This window comes from Elaeis guineensis, chromosome 10 (assembly GCF_000442705.2).
Source record: "Elaeis guineensis isolate ETL-2024a chromosome 10, EG11, whole genome shotgun sequence".
Taxonomy (NCBI): domain Eukaryota; kingdom Viridiplantae; phylum Streptophyta; class Magnoliopsida; order Arecales; family Arecaceae; genus Elaeis; species Elaeis guineensis.
This window is the reverse complement of record NC_026002.2, coordinates 8,030,905-8,045,447: the sequence shown is the minus strand read 5'-3', so window position 1 is coordinate 8,045,447 and position 14,543 is coordinate 8,030,905. Positions and strand designations below refer to the sequence as shown.

Below are 14,543 nucleotides of genomic sequence, written 5' to 3'. Positions count from 1 at the left end.
GATGCATGGTATCACATGGCGCATCTATTTCCAAAGTTTTTACAGGGTATTCACAGGTTTGTGTCTCATGTCACAAGGGTTTACTCAACCTTAATTATAACAGGGCTCACCCTTACGTTGCAAAGGCGGGACTTGGATTCTGGAGTTCTGCTATTACTCAACTTCTTCAGTTTTCTATTACTATATATCAAGCGGGGGTTTGCCATCATGAGTATGCTACAAAATGATTTCTTACAGGCAGCTCTTTACGCAGACAGATGCTTTTTGTTGATGGCAAGTACACAGATCATACAGTATATTCAGCTGTCTTCTCATATCCATTTTTGAATCGACGATTGCCAAGTAATACTCCTGTGGAATTCAACTTCAAGTGTGTATCATCTTTGGATAGCTACAGATCTTGGTTCTTTGTACGGTTCCAGTTTCTTTTGGCTAACTACACATCTTTTTGGTTTATTGTACAATTTAAGTTGTTTCTGGACGTCAGTTCCTTTTGGGCACAACATAAACTTAACTTCTGTATTTAAATAAATTTCTATCCTTTCCACCCAAAAAAGAAAAGGTCGCGGTCCAAAGTTCACCATCTTCTGATTCCTCACAAGCCATTCTTGACAAGTGCTATTGTATCTTGGCAGAATGAAGTGGTTTAACCCTGTGGATTAAGAGAGGCTCATCTGTTGAGAAAACAATGTCAGACACATGCCTTCACAACCCAGGACACTTCCAAACCTATTTCTGTTATTTATTTTGCTTATTTATTATTAAAATCAAATATTGTAAAACCCTTCAAACACATTACTTCTAACAAGTACATTATTCTGATCTGATAGTTCTTAAAGGTACATCCATGCACAAAATCTGTTAATTACCAAAGTAAAGCATGCCTCATTTGATAGGTACAGGTAATCTATCTATGCACCAAAAAAGTATGTTTATAGTGTAACATATATATAATCTTAATACGTATTGAAGTTGTTTTCCAAATTAATGGAGCATCATGCACTATGTGCCTGAAGTGCACAGAAAAGACGACCATTAGTTGTATAAAAGTCCTCGTCTTTATCGCATGCACACAAGGTACCCGCAACAGCACTTCTAGCTCATTACCTCTCTGTTTGTAAAGCATCTGCCTGGTTGCGTACGTAATGTACCATTATTTTGAAAGTACTTTCATGGAAGACTTCCTTCTGGAAAGTTTCTGCTTCCTTGATATTTTACCATTAGCAGATAACCAAATTTAGGATATATGTAATATTTTAAAAGTTAGACATAAAACAGAGACCCCCACATTACTATGAAATCTTTAGAGACTTGGAACCAAGAAATCAAGTTCAAAAACTCTCAATGCTCCCTCACTATGGTACTACTGCTCTCTTTATTTTATTAATCCTTCTAACTATGTGTAAATAAAAGGAAAGGACAAAGACCTCTGTGCAAACTGGAAAAACTTTACAGAAAGCTTTTACACACACATGAAGCAGGAGAAGTAACAATCAGAAATATGGGATTCTTGCTACATATTTGAGCAACCTGCATGACAAGCATACTTGGTGGAATTTCTCATAATCAGATATTCTTAAATCAAATGGTGCCTTCATTCAGCTCCATTCTCAACATCACCAATCAATAACAAGCAACAGATTTTACCTGTAAGGCATGAAAATAGATTGCAGATTGAAGTTGCAACCAACTTCAATCCCATAGACAATGAGTGCACAACACCATGGTAACATCATTTCCCAAATCACTAACCCAAAAAAGGACCCAAAAATGAACCAATTCACTGTATGAGTCAATCTAATACAGAAGAATGAGTAAAATGAGCAATGGACATTCTAAACATTTCTAAATGATTGCATCTCAGCTTTCTCCATGTACCCTTCATAATGTTTTATAGGATAAACATCCAGGAACTGAATGTTTTATAGGATAACCATTCAGTTCCTAAAACATTCAGTTCCTGGAATCAATATAACACATGAATCCAAAAAAACTTTAGCACTTAAAGATAGTAAATTAATTGAAATCATGCAGAACAATAGTTTAAAAAAAGAGCAAATTCCAAATTAAAGACACAAACCAAGCAAGTCATAGTGTAGTGAACAACCCAAAAAAACATCCAATAATGCCGATGACTATGAAATTGACAGCCTCTCGGTGTTCCAAGACAAAGTCACCAACAGGGCTCCACCAATGATGCCAAGTAACAACAAAAATTTGACACCCTCCTCATCGTTGCAAGACCCAATGATCAACAGACTCCGCTAATAATGACATTAATAGACTGCATATACATACACACAGGCCCTAGCACATGCCACCAGCATGCACAAAGAAGAAAAAGAATCATAGATGTTAATTAGCCACACAATACATGCATGGCTGCTCAGATCAAGAAACAACATGGGTATGTAACTTTTTGAGCAATAAGAAGCACTTGAAATTGTAGTTAAATTATACACAATAAACCAAATGTCAAACACCAGTCTACACGCTAGTTAAGAGTTTAACCTTGTTCTAATTTAAACCTCCAAGTACACAATTAGAATTAAAAAGCAAACATCTAAGACATACATGGGCACTAACAGTAACAAATTGCTATATATAAAGAACTTAGCATGGTCATTCCTTTGAAGACTTGTTGATAAGGGACTTGTGAATATGGGGAATGACACCACCCCCTGCAATGGTCCCCTTGATGAGGGTATCAAGCTCCTCATCTCCTCTGATGGCAAGTTGAAGGTGGCGTGGGGTGATCCTCTTCACCTTAAGATCCTTGCTAGCATTCCCTGCAAGCTCCAACACCTCCGCTGTCAGATACTCCAGTATTGCTGCTGAATACACAGCTGCAGTGGCTCCCACACGACCATTTGCTGCGATCCTTGACTTCAACTGCCGGTGGATCCGGCCAACCGGGAACTGCATAAATAGCAACAAAAAGATAGGTGGAACACAAAAGTATGTTCAATTTTTAGCAGCCAATAGATCTAGCCTGCCAGAAACTCCACACAGGCAACACCCACCAATATCAATAACAAAGATTATGCACTAAAAATAATTTCTTTTTCTTTGTCTCCCTTATATAAAGTTCTAAAGAGAATCAAGTTTTACACCACAAAGTCCAACCCTACTCACATGGGGTCCAGGTTATGATAAAATTATAACATGAACCTGCATTTAAAGCGAGAACAGAGTGCAAACTAAACAGAGTATTGCGTTGAGTGCCCACTCACCAGATTTTATGTAGGAAATTCTGAAGCAAAGGGAGAACCATGGAAATACTGGAGTAAATCATCTGACAATACTCTCTCTCTCTCTCTCAGTGAGACATACAAAGACAATTTTTCAAACTATTATTTGCAAATTTGTAAAAGCACTGAAATGCAACCTTCAAAATCTACAAATTATGCCTCTGTCTAGATATTCCCAATATCTGTGGAGTATAATTACTGATTCGACTGAAGATTCTATGAATCAAAGTATCAAACACAGAAATAATACATTCAGGTTTGTAATCCCTCGCAACCTAGATTTTAACCTGAAGCTGCAGCCAAGATCTGACCCAATGTTTCAACCTAGCTCAAGCTATGCCGGTGGACAGGCCTTGTGGACACCCCAGACCTAGTCCATGATGCAAAGCCTTGTGCCAGTAGAGAAGCAAGATTCTGTTTGTTTTGCTAGCCTATAATAAGCCCGGTGACACTAGTGAGAACTACAAAGAGCAAGTGAAAACTAACATGATGGTCCAATAATTGTATCATATGGCTTGTGTTTATAATTGATTCCCCACTAACAAACTAGATATAGTGCCTGATTTGCCCATATTTGATCCAAATGGATCATCAGACTCGATGTGAACCACTTTGATCATTACAGATATCCCCAAACTTGATATGGATTACTTTGGCCACTATGAATAGAGCTAGATAGAATCTAGGAGCAAAATCTGCTACATCGAGAAGTCAATTCGTAAGCCAGATTTCAAAAAACCATAACTTGATCATTCAACATCCGATTTCAATGATCTTATTTTTTTTAAAAAAATAATCTTTCCAGATCTACAACATGATACTACCCCGCCAACAAAGCAACGCCCCTAGCAATCAGGCCAAAACTCCTTAACCTATGCTCCAAAATAGACTGATCAACACAAAAATCTCTCTTATGGATAAGACATTGACCAACCATAGTTTCCAATCCAAGAAGAATCCGATAGAACGATAGAAGACAAGATTGATGTAGAAGTCAAAATCTACCTCCGCAAAAGTCTTAACTTTTTTTGGATTGTTTCTACTAGACACATCTATTTTAGGTTAAATCCCATTACATCTAAAAGAGAAATCCGACCCAATTTATGTAAGGATGGACAACATTATAATAAATGGAGGATGCCTATCTCATTTTTCTAATCAATAAAAAAATAAAAAAGAAAAGAGATTTGTGTCCTATTTTCAAAAATTCTCTATTTTTCTATTTTTTTTCTTTTGAGAGATCAGAATTGAACAAGTTGAAGAAAATCTTTCTTCTCACTAATCAGATTAAATTGGTATCAAAGCTTAGATCCTTTACATCTATGGAAGGTCCAAACGTGCAAGCAATACAAATAGTTAAGAGAAAGGCTATTCATGATTAAAGTACATCGAATGACAAAATATAAGTATGGATGCTAGTTCTACCTCGATGGATGATAAAATTAAAGAACATCTCACAAAACTAAAAACGAAGATTGCTTAACTCAAGCCATGTCTTGATTGATGGTGCCTTCAACACAAGCACCAACAACTCCTGCCGCAAAATTGTCTCCTACACTTAAAGATCAAAATATATTATCCATGAAGAAAGACCAAGATCGAAAACCATCTTCAAGCAAAGCTAAACGATTCAACCGCAAGGTAAGGAAGCAAGTGCTTTCCATCTTCAATTCTAATTTAGAATGAGCTAAATCCTCTAAACAAAAGAACCTCTAATCCAAATGGATCATCATACTCGATGTGAACCACTTTGATCATTATGAATATTTATAAAGATCCTCGAACTCAATATGGACCACTTTGACCACTATGGATAGAGCTGGACAAAGTCCAGAAGCAAGATCCATAACATCGAGAAGCTAATTTGCAAGTCAAACTTCCGAAAAATATAATTTGATTATTCGATGTCCGATTTTGATATTTTTTTTTTAATTAAACAATTTTTTGAGATTTATGATGTGATGCCACCCCACCAAGGAGATAGCACCTCTAGCAATCAGACCAAAATTCCTTCATCTAGGCCCTAAAACAAACCAATCAACCTAAAAATTTTTTTATGGATAAGATTCTAACTGAACATAGCTTCCAATCCAAGAAGAATCTAATAAAATGACAAAAGACAAAATTAATATAGAAGTCAAGATCTATACCTCCTGAAGAGTTTTAACTTTTTCTAAATTATTTCAACTAGATACGTCTATTTTAGATAAAAGGATTCCATTAGAATTAGAAGAGGAATCCGACTCAATTTGTATAAACGGGGACATCATTATTACAAATAGAGAATATGTATCTCATTTTTAATCAATGAAAAAAAATAAAAAGAAAGAAAAGAGACTTGAGCTTAGTTTCAAAAATTTTTCTCTTCGTTTATCTTTTTTTTTTTTTTAAGAGATCCAAGTTGAGCGGGTTAAAGAAAATCTTCCTTCTCCCCAATTGAATCGCTATTGATTATCCAGGGACTATTTGCTAATGCTATGTCAGCCTGCATCAGGCATGCAGCTCACTTTGGCCTACCAATTGGTTATGCACCCTAATTAAGCTAAGGATAAATATATACTTCTTTGGTCCATGACCTTAGAAGAGCAACCCAGCATTTCCTTGGCCTGCTAATTGGTTATGCACCATAACAGCTCTAGAACACTTGATAATGTGCCTCAACAGAAAAAAGAACAAACACAGATAAATCCAATGTCCAGAACCAATTTCAACACAGGAATTTTGAAATAAAAGGGAGAAACAATTGCACCATTCATCATCACTAAGATAATTCATTTAAGCCATTAGCATTACAACCCAGCAGCTGTGCATTAATTTTGTATATTACAGTAGGCATACTGATTCTTACCAGGCCTAAGAATCCAAAGATTAACTCCTGAATGATCATAAATATAATAATTAAAACATATTAAATAAAATATATTAATGCACAAGAATAACTATTTGTGTAGTAACATAATCCAACCCGCCCACCTCGACCTAAAAAGACAAAGACGCATCTCGATCAAAGATTCAAACACAACAATCCCACACAAGAAGAAGCATACTAAGGAGCAAAGAACGACCTTGAGAGCCAGAAGACAAAAACCGAATCTATAAACGCGTCAGATCTAACCCAACTCACTGCCCAAAGAGCTCAAAGAAATCAAATCTCACAGCATCTCGAAGAAGAATAAGAAGGAAACAAGAATTACCTGCAACCCAGCTCGCGAGGACCGGGAGACGGGCTTCTTTTTGTCCTTGTCTTTGTTCGCCGCCGTCGTCTTTGCCGCCAGAAGACCCTTTCCTCCTTTCCCTGCCATCTCTCCCTTCCTGACACCGAAGAAATAAAAGAGCACTTTCAACGCAAAGACAAGCCCTAAAACCCGAAATTTCTCGAAGAAAACCCTGGATCTAGCCCAAGGAAGACGCGGAGAACCCCAATAAAGAAGATTAGGAATCAAATCTTCGTAACCCTAATCGAATCGAGAAGAAACACCGAGGATTTGAATGAGGAAGGAAGAAGAGAGAAGCAAAAATACCCCTTTTTTTTTAAAACTTTGCTTCTTCGTTTCTCGAGAGCGTCGAATGGTATGGAGAAGGAGAGGGAGAGGGCGATTTCGAAGGAGAAAAGGGAACGGAGGCGGAATCGGAAATAAAAAGGGTATCGGGGATTTGGAAACCAAAGGCGGTTACAATTGGGGCGCGATCGGACATTTCGAAATGCGACTGGGTTCCCCCGTAATTTACCAAACCAATCTGGTTTCTTCGCTCGAATGAATGACCGATGTTATTTCACGACACTAACTGTTGGATCGATCTCCACGCAGCCCTCAAAGCACGTCGAATGCTCGTTTAATGACAGAAACAGATCGCAGAGCGACCATTCCGCGATCCAACGGTGGCTTCGAGCGAAGGAAGGTGAATCCTTCTTTATTTCATAAAGACGAAATTGCCCTGGGCTCGTGAGACGAGACTTGGTTGCTGGGCTGGCTCTTTCAGGCCCACGAAAGCACGTTAGCTGCCAGAGAAAGTCTTTGTCTACCGTACTGCAGTGATGAAATAGGAATGCACCATCCAATTATATTGGAGCGAGATAAATATTTAATATTTTTTAATTTTTTTAATTTTTAATAATAAAAATATTTTTTTTTCTCATAGAATAAAGAAAGAACGATATTATTACTTCTTAATACATTGTATAACTTTCTAAACAATATATATAACATCATAAATAATATATATATATATATATAATTTTTTGTATCTTTGTGACATCTTGAACATTATTTATGACTTCTTAATGTCTTATATAACTTTCTGTGAATATATATGACATCTTGAACAATATATATTATATTTGGAACAATATATATGACTTCCAAGTGCTTTATATGACTTTCTCTCAATATATATGACATTCTGAACAATATATATGACTTTCTGATCACTTATATGACTTCAAAATCTTATATATATTTATAAAAAATTATATATATTATTTAAGATACTATATATATTCACAAAAAGTCATGCAAGATATTAGAAAGTAATATATATTATTCAAGATATCATAAATATTCATAAAAAATCATATATATTGTTTGTGATGTCATATATATTCATAGAAAGTCATATAAGACATCAGAAAGTCATATATATTTTTCATGATGTCATATATATTTATAAAATATTATATATATTATTCAAGATGTCATATATATTTACAAAAAGTCATACAAAATATCAGAAAAGTCATATATATTGTTCAGGATGTCATAAAGACATAAGAAGTCATATATATTATTTAGGATGTTATGTGTATTTTTTAGAAAGTCATACAAGATATTAGGAAGTAATAAAATTATTCTTTCTTTATTTTATGGAAAGAAAGGCATTTTCATCATTGAAAATTAGAGAAAGAAAAAATTAAATGGTATTAAATATCTATCCAACTATTAACTGCACTACGTACTCTAATATAATTGGATGATGCACTCCTTTTGCACCGTACATGACGTGCAAAGATTTACTCTTGGCTGCTAGGTTTGTGGACAGTATCCATCTACCAGTTTAATTTTTTTTCCTAATAAAATAACTTTTATACATAGGTTGTAGGGTTGAAACTGAATCGGATACCAGCAAATCCATATCCATATTTGTTTTATCTGAAATACGAATATGGATATTATTCAAATGCAAAAATTTGCATCTATATTTGTTTCAAACAAATATGGATATAATTCAAATATTATAAGTATGGATATAATTATGAATATAAGTTGGATAGTTGAATTTTATGACTATAGATCAAAGATATTACTAAATATATAAATAAATCAAATTAATAGCATGTTTATATGATTGTATATTTTTCTTAAAAATTAATAAATATTATATAAAATTGTATAAAATTATAGATAGACTCAGATACGGATCGAATAGTTATTTATTTATATCCAAATCTATTTTTCTTTGGCGGATATGGATACTGTATAAAGTCAGATCCACCAATTTTTATCCATATCTAAAGTAATTCGGATATAAAAATGAATCCGAACGAATGTTATCCATACCATTTTTACCCCTGGTAGGTTGAGTCATTTTGATGGCTGGCATGCTTAGATCAAGATAGGAGTTTTTGTACAGCCAATATATTGGATATACAGCACCTATGAGATCCCATAAGATCCTCAACAAGCAACCCATTACCCGAAATGGGAGAATAATAATAAAACTGCTAGTGATTTGTCAAAATTGTTTTGATAAATTTTGTTTTGTATATTAAATAGATATACAGTATATTTATGGTATTGAAAGTATTTGGAGAAATAGTTTCTCTAATGTTAATTGATTTTAAGTCCAATAGATTAGTGTTTGATTATGGGTTTAGCAGGGTTATATTCTTTATCTAGAGATTGACACTAACTATTGGAAACGGTAGAGGGAAACAATTGCAAATTATAGAGAGATATGTTTAAATTTGCAAGCAAACTTTTATTTAAGAACTATGATTTATTATATATTTTAATTATACATTATTCCATTATATGTTTATTTTGACAATCTTAAAAAGTTTAATATACATACACAGATGATGATGGTCACACCTTCAAAGTAGCAAGTTCGGTTTCGGGGCATGGCATGCATGCCTAAATCTTTGCAGTACTAAAGGCAATGAAGGGTCTTTGATGCTGCAGGAAGTTTGGCTATCATCTTGATGGCTTCTTCCTTCCTTTTTTTTCCGCTCAATCCTTTCTCTTTTGGCTCTTGGTTGTTCTTTTGTTTTTTGTTTTGGATTTTGGAGGGTTGGGGGGGATGTAAGATTCACCGGATTGCTGATTTTTCATCTATATTTTGTTCCTTAATTATGAGTGCAAACTCGTCAGGTACATTGATCTGGATTTGAATTTCTCCTTGCACCTAGGGTGCCAAGTGAAGGGACTAGTAGGGTAAACCTGACCTCTTTTCTCAAAAAATGAGGGGAGAAAAAGCCTTGTTTCTTACTTAGTGACTGTATGTTATGGGCTCCAGTCCACCCTCTTCAACAAAGAAAAATCATTTTTCTCAATCATTAAATTTGTAAAATCTTTACGAGTTTTTGGTAATAAATATTTGTTGCTCCTGAGAATGAATGAAGATAAAGTCAAAGGAATAGTATCGGTCTTATGCAAATTCTAATAATTTTTTTCCTAAATATAGCAATCTAACAATAGTAAAATGCATGTACCAATATAATTTTCTTTTTCTAAAACATGCCATGCATTTTAGTAAAATATAAAATTCTCTCTCAGCATTTGATGGTTATGATCATAATTAATCCCGTGACATGACTCAAAAAAGACTAGCTTTTGAATACAAAATACTTAATCCAGCAACGAGTGCTAGTGATTAGCTCTATTGGCTAAGTCTAAAAGAGAACTAGCTCTAAATCATATAATTAAGATTAACCTTATGAGAGATAAAAAAGGCTAGTCCTGAAAATAAATATGCAATATATCGGCACGTGCTAACAATCAGCCCTAAAAGAACTAGCTCTACCAACAATCAATCCCAACTAGCTAGGCCCAGAAGTAACTAGTTTCTGACATATAACCAATGATCGATCACATTGGCAAGATCCAAAGCATAGTCAAATTAAAAAAATTTTCTCATAATTTCATAATAATCAATTTATGATAATATAAGCATACTTATTTTCATAATAATATTAATTCAAATTTTTACATCTCATTTTTAAAAGTAAAAAAATAACTTTTACTCGAATATTCATGCAAGCATAAATATACATAACCTCCTTTCTGAAAAATCATGTAATATTAAAATAGAGAAATCATCTCATTTTATAATTTTATAATTTTATAATAATCATGACAGAGTAACACCTCGTGCTTGATCCATAATTTTAAATTATTTTTTATGCGAGCATGCATAATATACATATTTTTCTATTTCCTAAATATTTTGATATATATATTCGTGTAAATTTTAATTTTGGAATATATGATATATATTAAGAAAAAATCAAAGATAAAAGAAACTTACAGTCTTAGATCAATCGGATCCAAAAGTCACTTCTGGCTCATAGTCCAATCCCCAGATCTAGTGCTCTTTCAATATTGAAGGCTCTAATACAAACAATACACAATGCTGTCAGCCTTTAATTCCAGAAAATAATTAGAGAAAAGAATAAAAATCTCCGTCACAATCGCGATTTGGTTGGATCATGGGCCCAATCTATATGACCAGATCAATTATCACAGACTAGTCAAACTCTATCAAATTGAGGATCCGATCAAATAGGTAGGTTCTCTCTCTCTCTCTCTCTCTCTCTTTGTTTATCTTTCTTCCTCTTTGTTCCCATGGCAAAAACAGGAGTTCTATGGGATTTCCCATAGCCTTTAAAAGGATGAATAGAGAGATAGGAAAAAGGAGGGTGGTCTGATGGTGGCACTACCATGGTCTATGGTGGGGTTGTCGCAACGGCCATAGCTTGTAGTGGGGTGGTTGCAGTTTAGAGAGACAATCCAACTGCAAATTTTGAGAAAGGAGGAAAGAGGCATTGCCCCTTGCCCCTTGCTACCTTAGTGGCAACTTCCTCAACTAAGAGAAGAAACAAGAGGAGAGAAACTCACCGACGAGTGATGATGCAGCGACTCATGATCATAGTGACCAATTTCGGTGAAAAAGAGACCTTTTGATCTTGAAATAGGGGAGAGGAAACAAAAGTTAAAGAGAGAAGAAAAATGGCCAATTGGGTGGTAGTGCTCAGCTATGGTGGCATAGTTGCCACCGTGGAGGAGGGAGAAAGGGAGAGGGAGGTGGTCGGGGTTTCAATAGAGGATCAACCAAAAGGTACGTGGCTTAAATTGAATGGGTTCGAAAGGGATAAAGTTAGACTAACGTCGGCCATTCACCGATTGCAGCAGCCCTCAATGGCTGATGGCCATTTGCAGCAACCCCATGATGCCTACTCTAGCTGTTTGCACGTCCTTATCCCCAAACTAAAGTCTGTTGGACTTGCTAACTTCAGTCCAATTCACCCAATTAGATTGAGATTCATATATATGTGACAAAATATCAATAAATCCATGGGAGACTTGACATGAATAATCTTGCATTAAGAGAAATCTTTTGTGCACCGTGGGCGGTGCAGAACGTATGCACTGTCCACGATAATTGGCTCACGTATGGAGTTGGAGCACGGTGCACGAAAAAAAAAATTTCTTCCAATCCCATGCTTGAGTCAATCACCGCAGGCGGTGCGTGCAGTTCTGCATTGCCCGGAGTGCACAAAGAATTTCACTTCAATTAAAAGGGTTGCCAAATAACTGTTTTGGCGCATCCTTCCACCCTTCCTTTTTCTCCAAACGATTGGTAGGGGATGAGGCTTGCGACGATCAGGATGAGAGCAGGTTTGAGCATGGAGTATTGGTATTCTATGCACAGCGTCTATCAACTAGGGGTAGAATGGGTCGAGTTGGGTGATGTTCAGGTCAAATAAGGACAACATCATACCTGGTCCAGCCTAAAATTGGGCCAGACCTCTCGATTTAAGTTTAGGCAAAAGAATTTAAGTCATAGTCAACCCAAACAAAAAAATCTGGACCTAGACCTAGCCTAAATAGGATCGCATTTCCCAGTCAAGTTAATTTTTGCTCCCTCTTCTATCAATTCCCAAGTTAACTAATAAGTACACTAACTGATCACTCGATTTTGCCCCAATTTTTTTTTCCAATTATTGAGCTAAACAAGATAGCTATTCCATAATCAAGAAGAATTTTGCTTTCACGAATTTACATATGTGTCTATGATCCTGCATTGGTGGTGCCTTACAAAATAATTATATATTCAATAGATCTCCCTCATCGGAACTCCAATCTGTTGTCAATTACACCCCCATGAAGCACTACTGCTTCACTAGACTAGCAAGATCAGCTACAGTGGTGTCATGTCTACAATGGTGTATGTAGGAAGCCCCTACCCATCTTCTGCAGGATATCTCAATCTTGCTTTTTGGGTGCATTGGACTTATAGTGAGACATACATTTAGAGAAAAGAACATTGCAGCCGATTGTATGGCAATCTATATTGCTGAGCATATCGAAGATTTTTTGTGGACTTCTGAGAGGTTGTCTCTAGATCCTTTTGAGATATTTTACTTTCTGATCTTTTTGAATGTATTTATACTAGATATATATGGATAATCCATTTCGATCAAAAAAAAAAAAAAAAAAAGAGGGTAAAGCATCTAAGTGACGTAAAGATACGGAACAGAAAATAACCCCACATACCAAAATAAAACAATCTCACATGCAATCCAAAAACATTCTTTGTTGCAACGTGGAACCATTTAGTGAAAAGTTCAAAAGCACTTTTAATAGATTGTAGGTTAAAGTCAAATTCCTTCACCTTTAGACTCTTATCTGTAGTGGACAAATTGCCACCGACCAAATGGTATAATCCGACTATATTAGCAGTCAAATGTAGCTAAGCGATAAGATATTAATGGATTGGTGGGAGATCATTGACGACAAATAATCCTGCATCACTCATTATCCATGGTATGGTTGTGTCTCTATCATTTAATTAATACAATAATGAGTAATCCACGTCTTCTCTCCTGAGCTGTTGCCCTGTGGCATTCAAAATATTGGAGCTTTCTTTGCAAGGGAAAGAGATTAATGTGGGTGCGTTATGTTGTCATTTTCTTTATCCTAAAAGCAAAATAGGCAACTAACCGGTGAGAAAGTAGGCACTGTCTAGTGCAACAAGCTGCGGCAGATGTGGACCAATTTCTAATGGATTAGGCTATGTTGCGGTCCTACTCCGGTAGGTAGTGGGTAGTAGGTAGTCGGGTAGAAGTCGATTAGGAGTTGTATCTATCAATTGGTGGCGGAACTTCTGATGAGTGAGATATCGTTACTGGAGAAGGTGCATACAATCAAGATCAAGACGAAAGGCGAGGATGGAATTTGGATTGAGATGGTGTTGGACTCCGCTCGACGTAAAAAAAAAAAGAAGACCTGCAAAATAAGTCCCACCGGAGGTGACTCCGATGAATACCCTCCAACGCTCAAATCAGTGTATGCTTTAAGAGAAAGGAGAGACAGAGTCTCTGGGTTCTAAGATGGCTGGTTTATGCATACCTAAAGGGGTCCCTGCTTATCTCTATTTATAGAGGGAGCAAAATGAATGATGAGAGGACAGGTGATCATGTCGATCATATCCTGTCATACGGCACAGCATGATGCTACGTGGGTGTCTTTAAATGCCAGCGGCGAGGGTGCTTTTTATTCGGCATGCATACGGTGGCAGACGCTATAGGACGTGGGACGTAAGAAATGACCCTTAAGACGTATTTAATGAGATCGTAGTATCCCATCATGACGCGCAGCTAGCCGGTCAGGGTATGATGTCTGAATGATATGAACTTGATATGGTCTCTCCAAGTCGTATGATGGCTATATTCGGTTTGCAGTTAGTCAATAGAGATCTATGTTGTCTAAGTCGATAAGATGAAATTGCTGAGATGCCGTATCTTCATTTGGCGTAGTTGGTTGTTAATCGATCATTAAGTCGATTGTAGGCCAAGCAGCTGTGGGAGACGCATTAACTCTAATCGGGGTAGTGACGTTCAGGGGCATCCATTTTTCAGTCGGCTGGATGTCAGCAATGATGCCCAACGTCTATCCAGTTGAGAGGATACTTTGTATAACTGAGTCGGATTGATTGTTGGTTAGTCGGTATAGTTTTCTTAGCCGGCTCATGGATGAGAAGAAAAAATAGTCGGCTAAGTGATGGGAATCTATC

General features: G+C 36.1%; 1 protein-coding gene across 1 annotated transcript; it reads right to left on the bottom strand.

The window, feature by feature from the left end:
• Nucleotides 1–2,410: 2,410 nt before the first annotated feature.
• Nucleotides 2,411–6,929, bottom strand: LOC105053411 (probable histone H2A variant 3). The gene is made up of 3 exons (XM_010934541.4): nucleotides 6,773–6,929; nucleotides 6,446–6,563; nucleotides 2,411–2,919 (listed from the first exon to the last, which is right to left on the bottom strand). The coding sequence occupies exons 2-3, from the start codon at nucleotides 6,551–6,553 to the stop codon at nucleotides 2,623–2,625; spliced, it is 405 nt and encodes a 134-aa protein (XP_010932843.1). The 5' UTR covers nucleotides 6,554–6,563; nucleotides 6,773–6,929; the 3' UTR covers nucleotides 2,411–2,622.
• Between the last annotated feature and the right edge of the window lie 7,614 nt (nucleotides 6,930–14,543).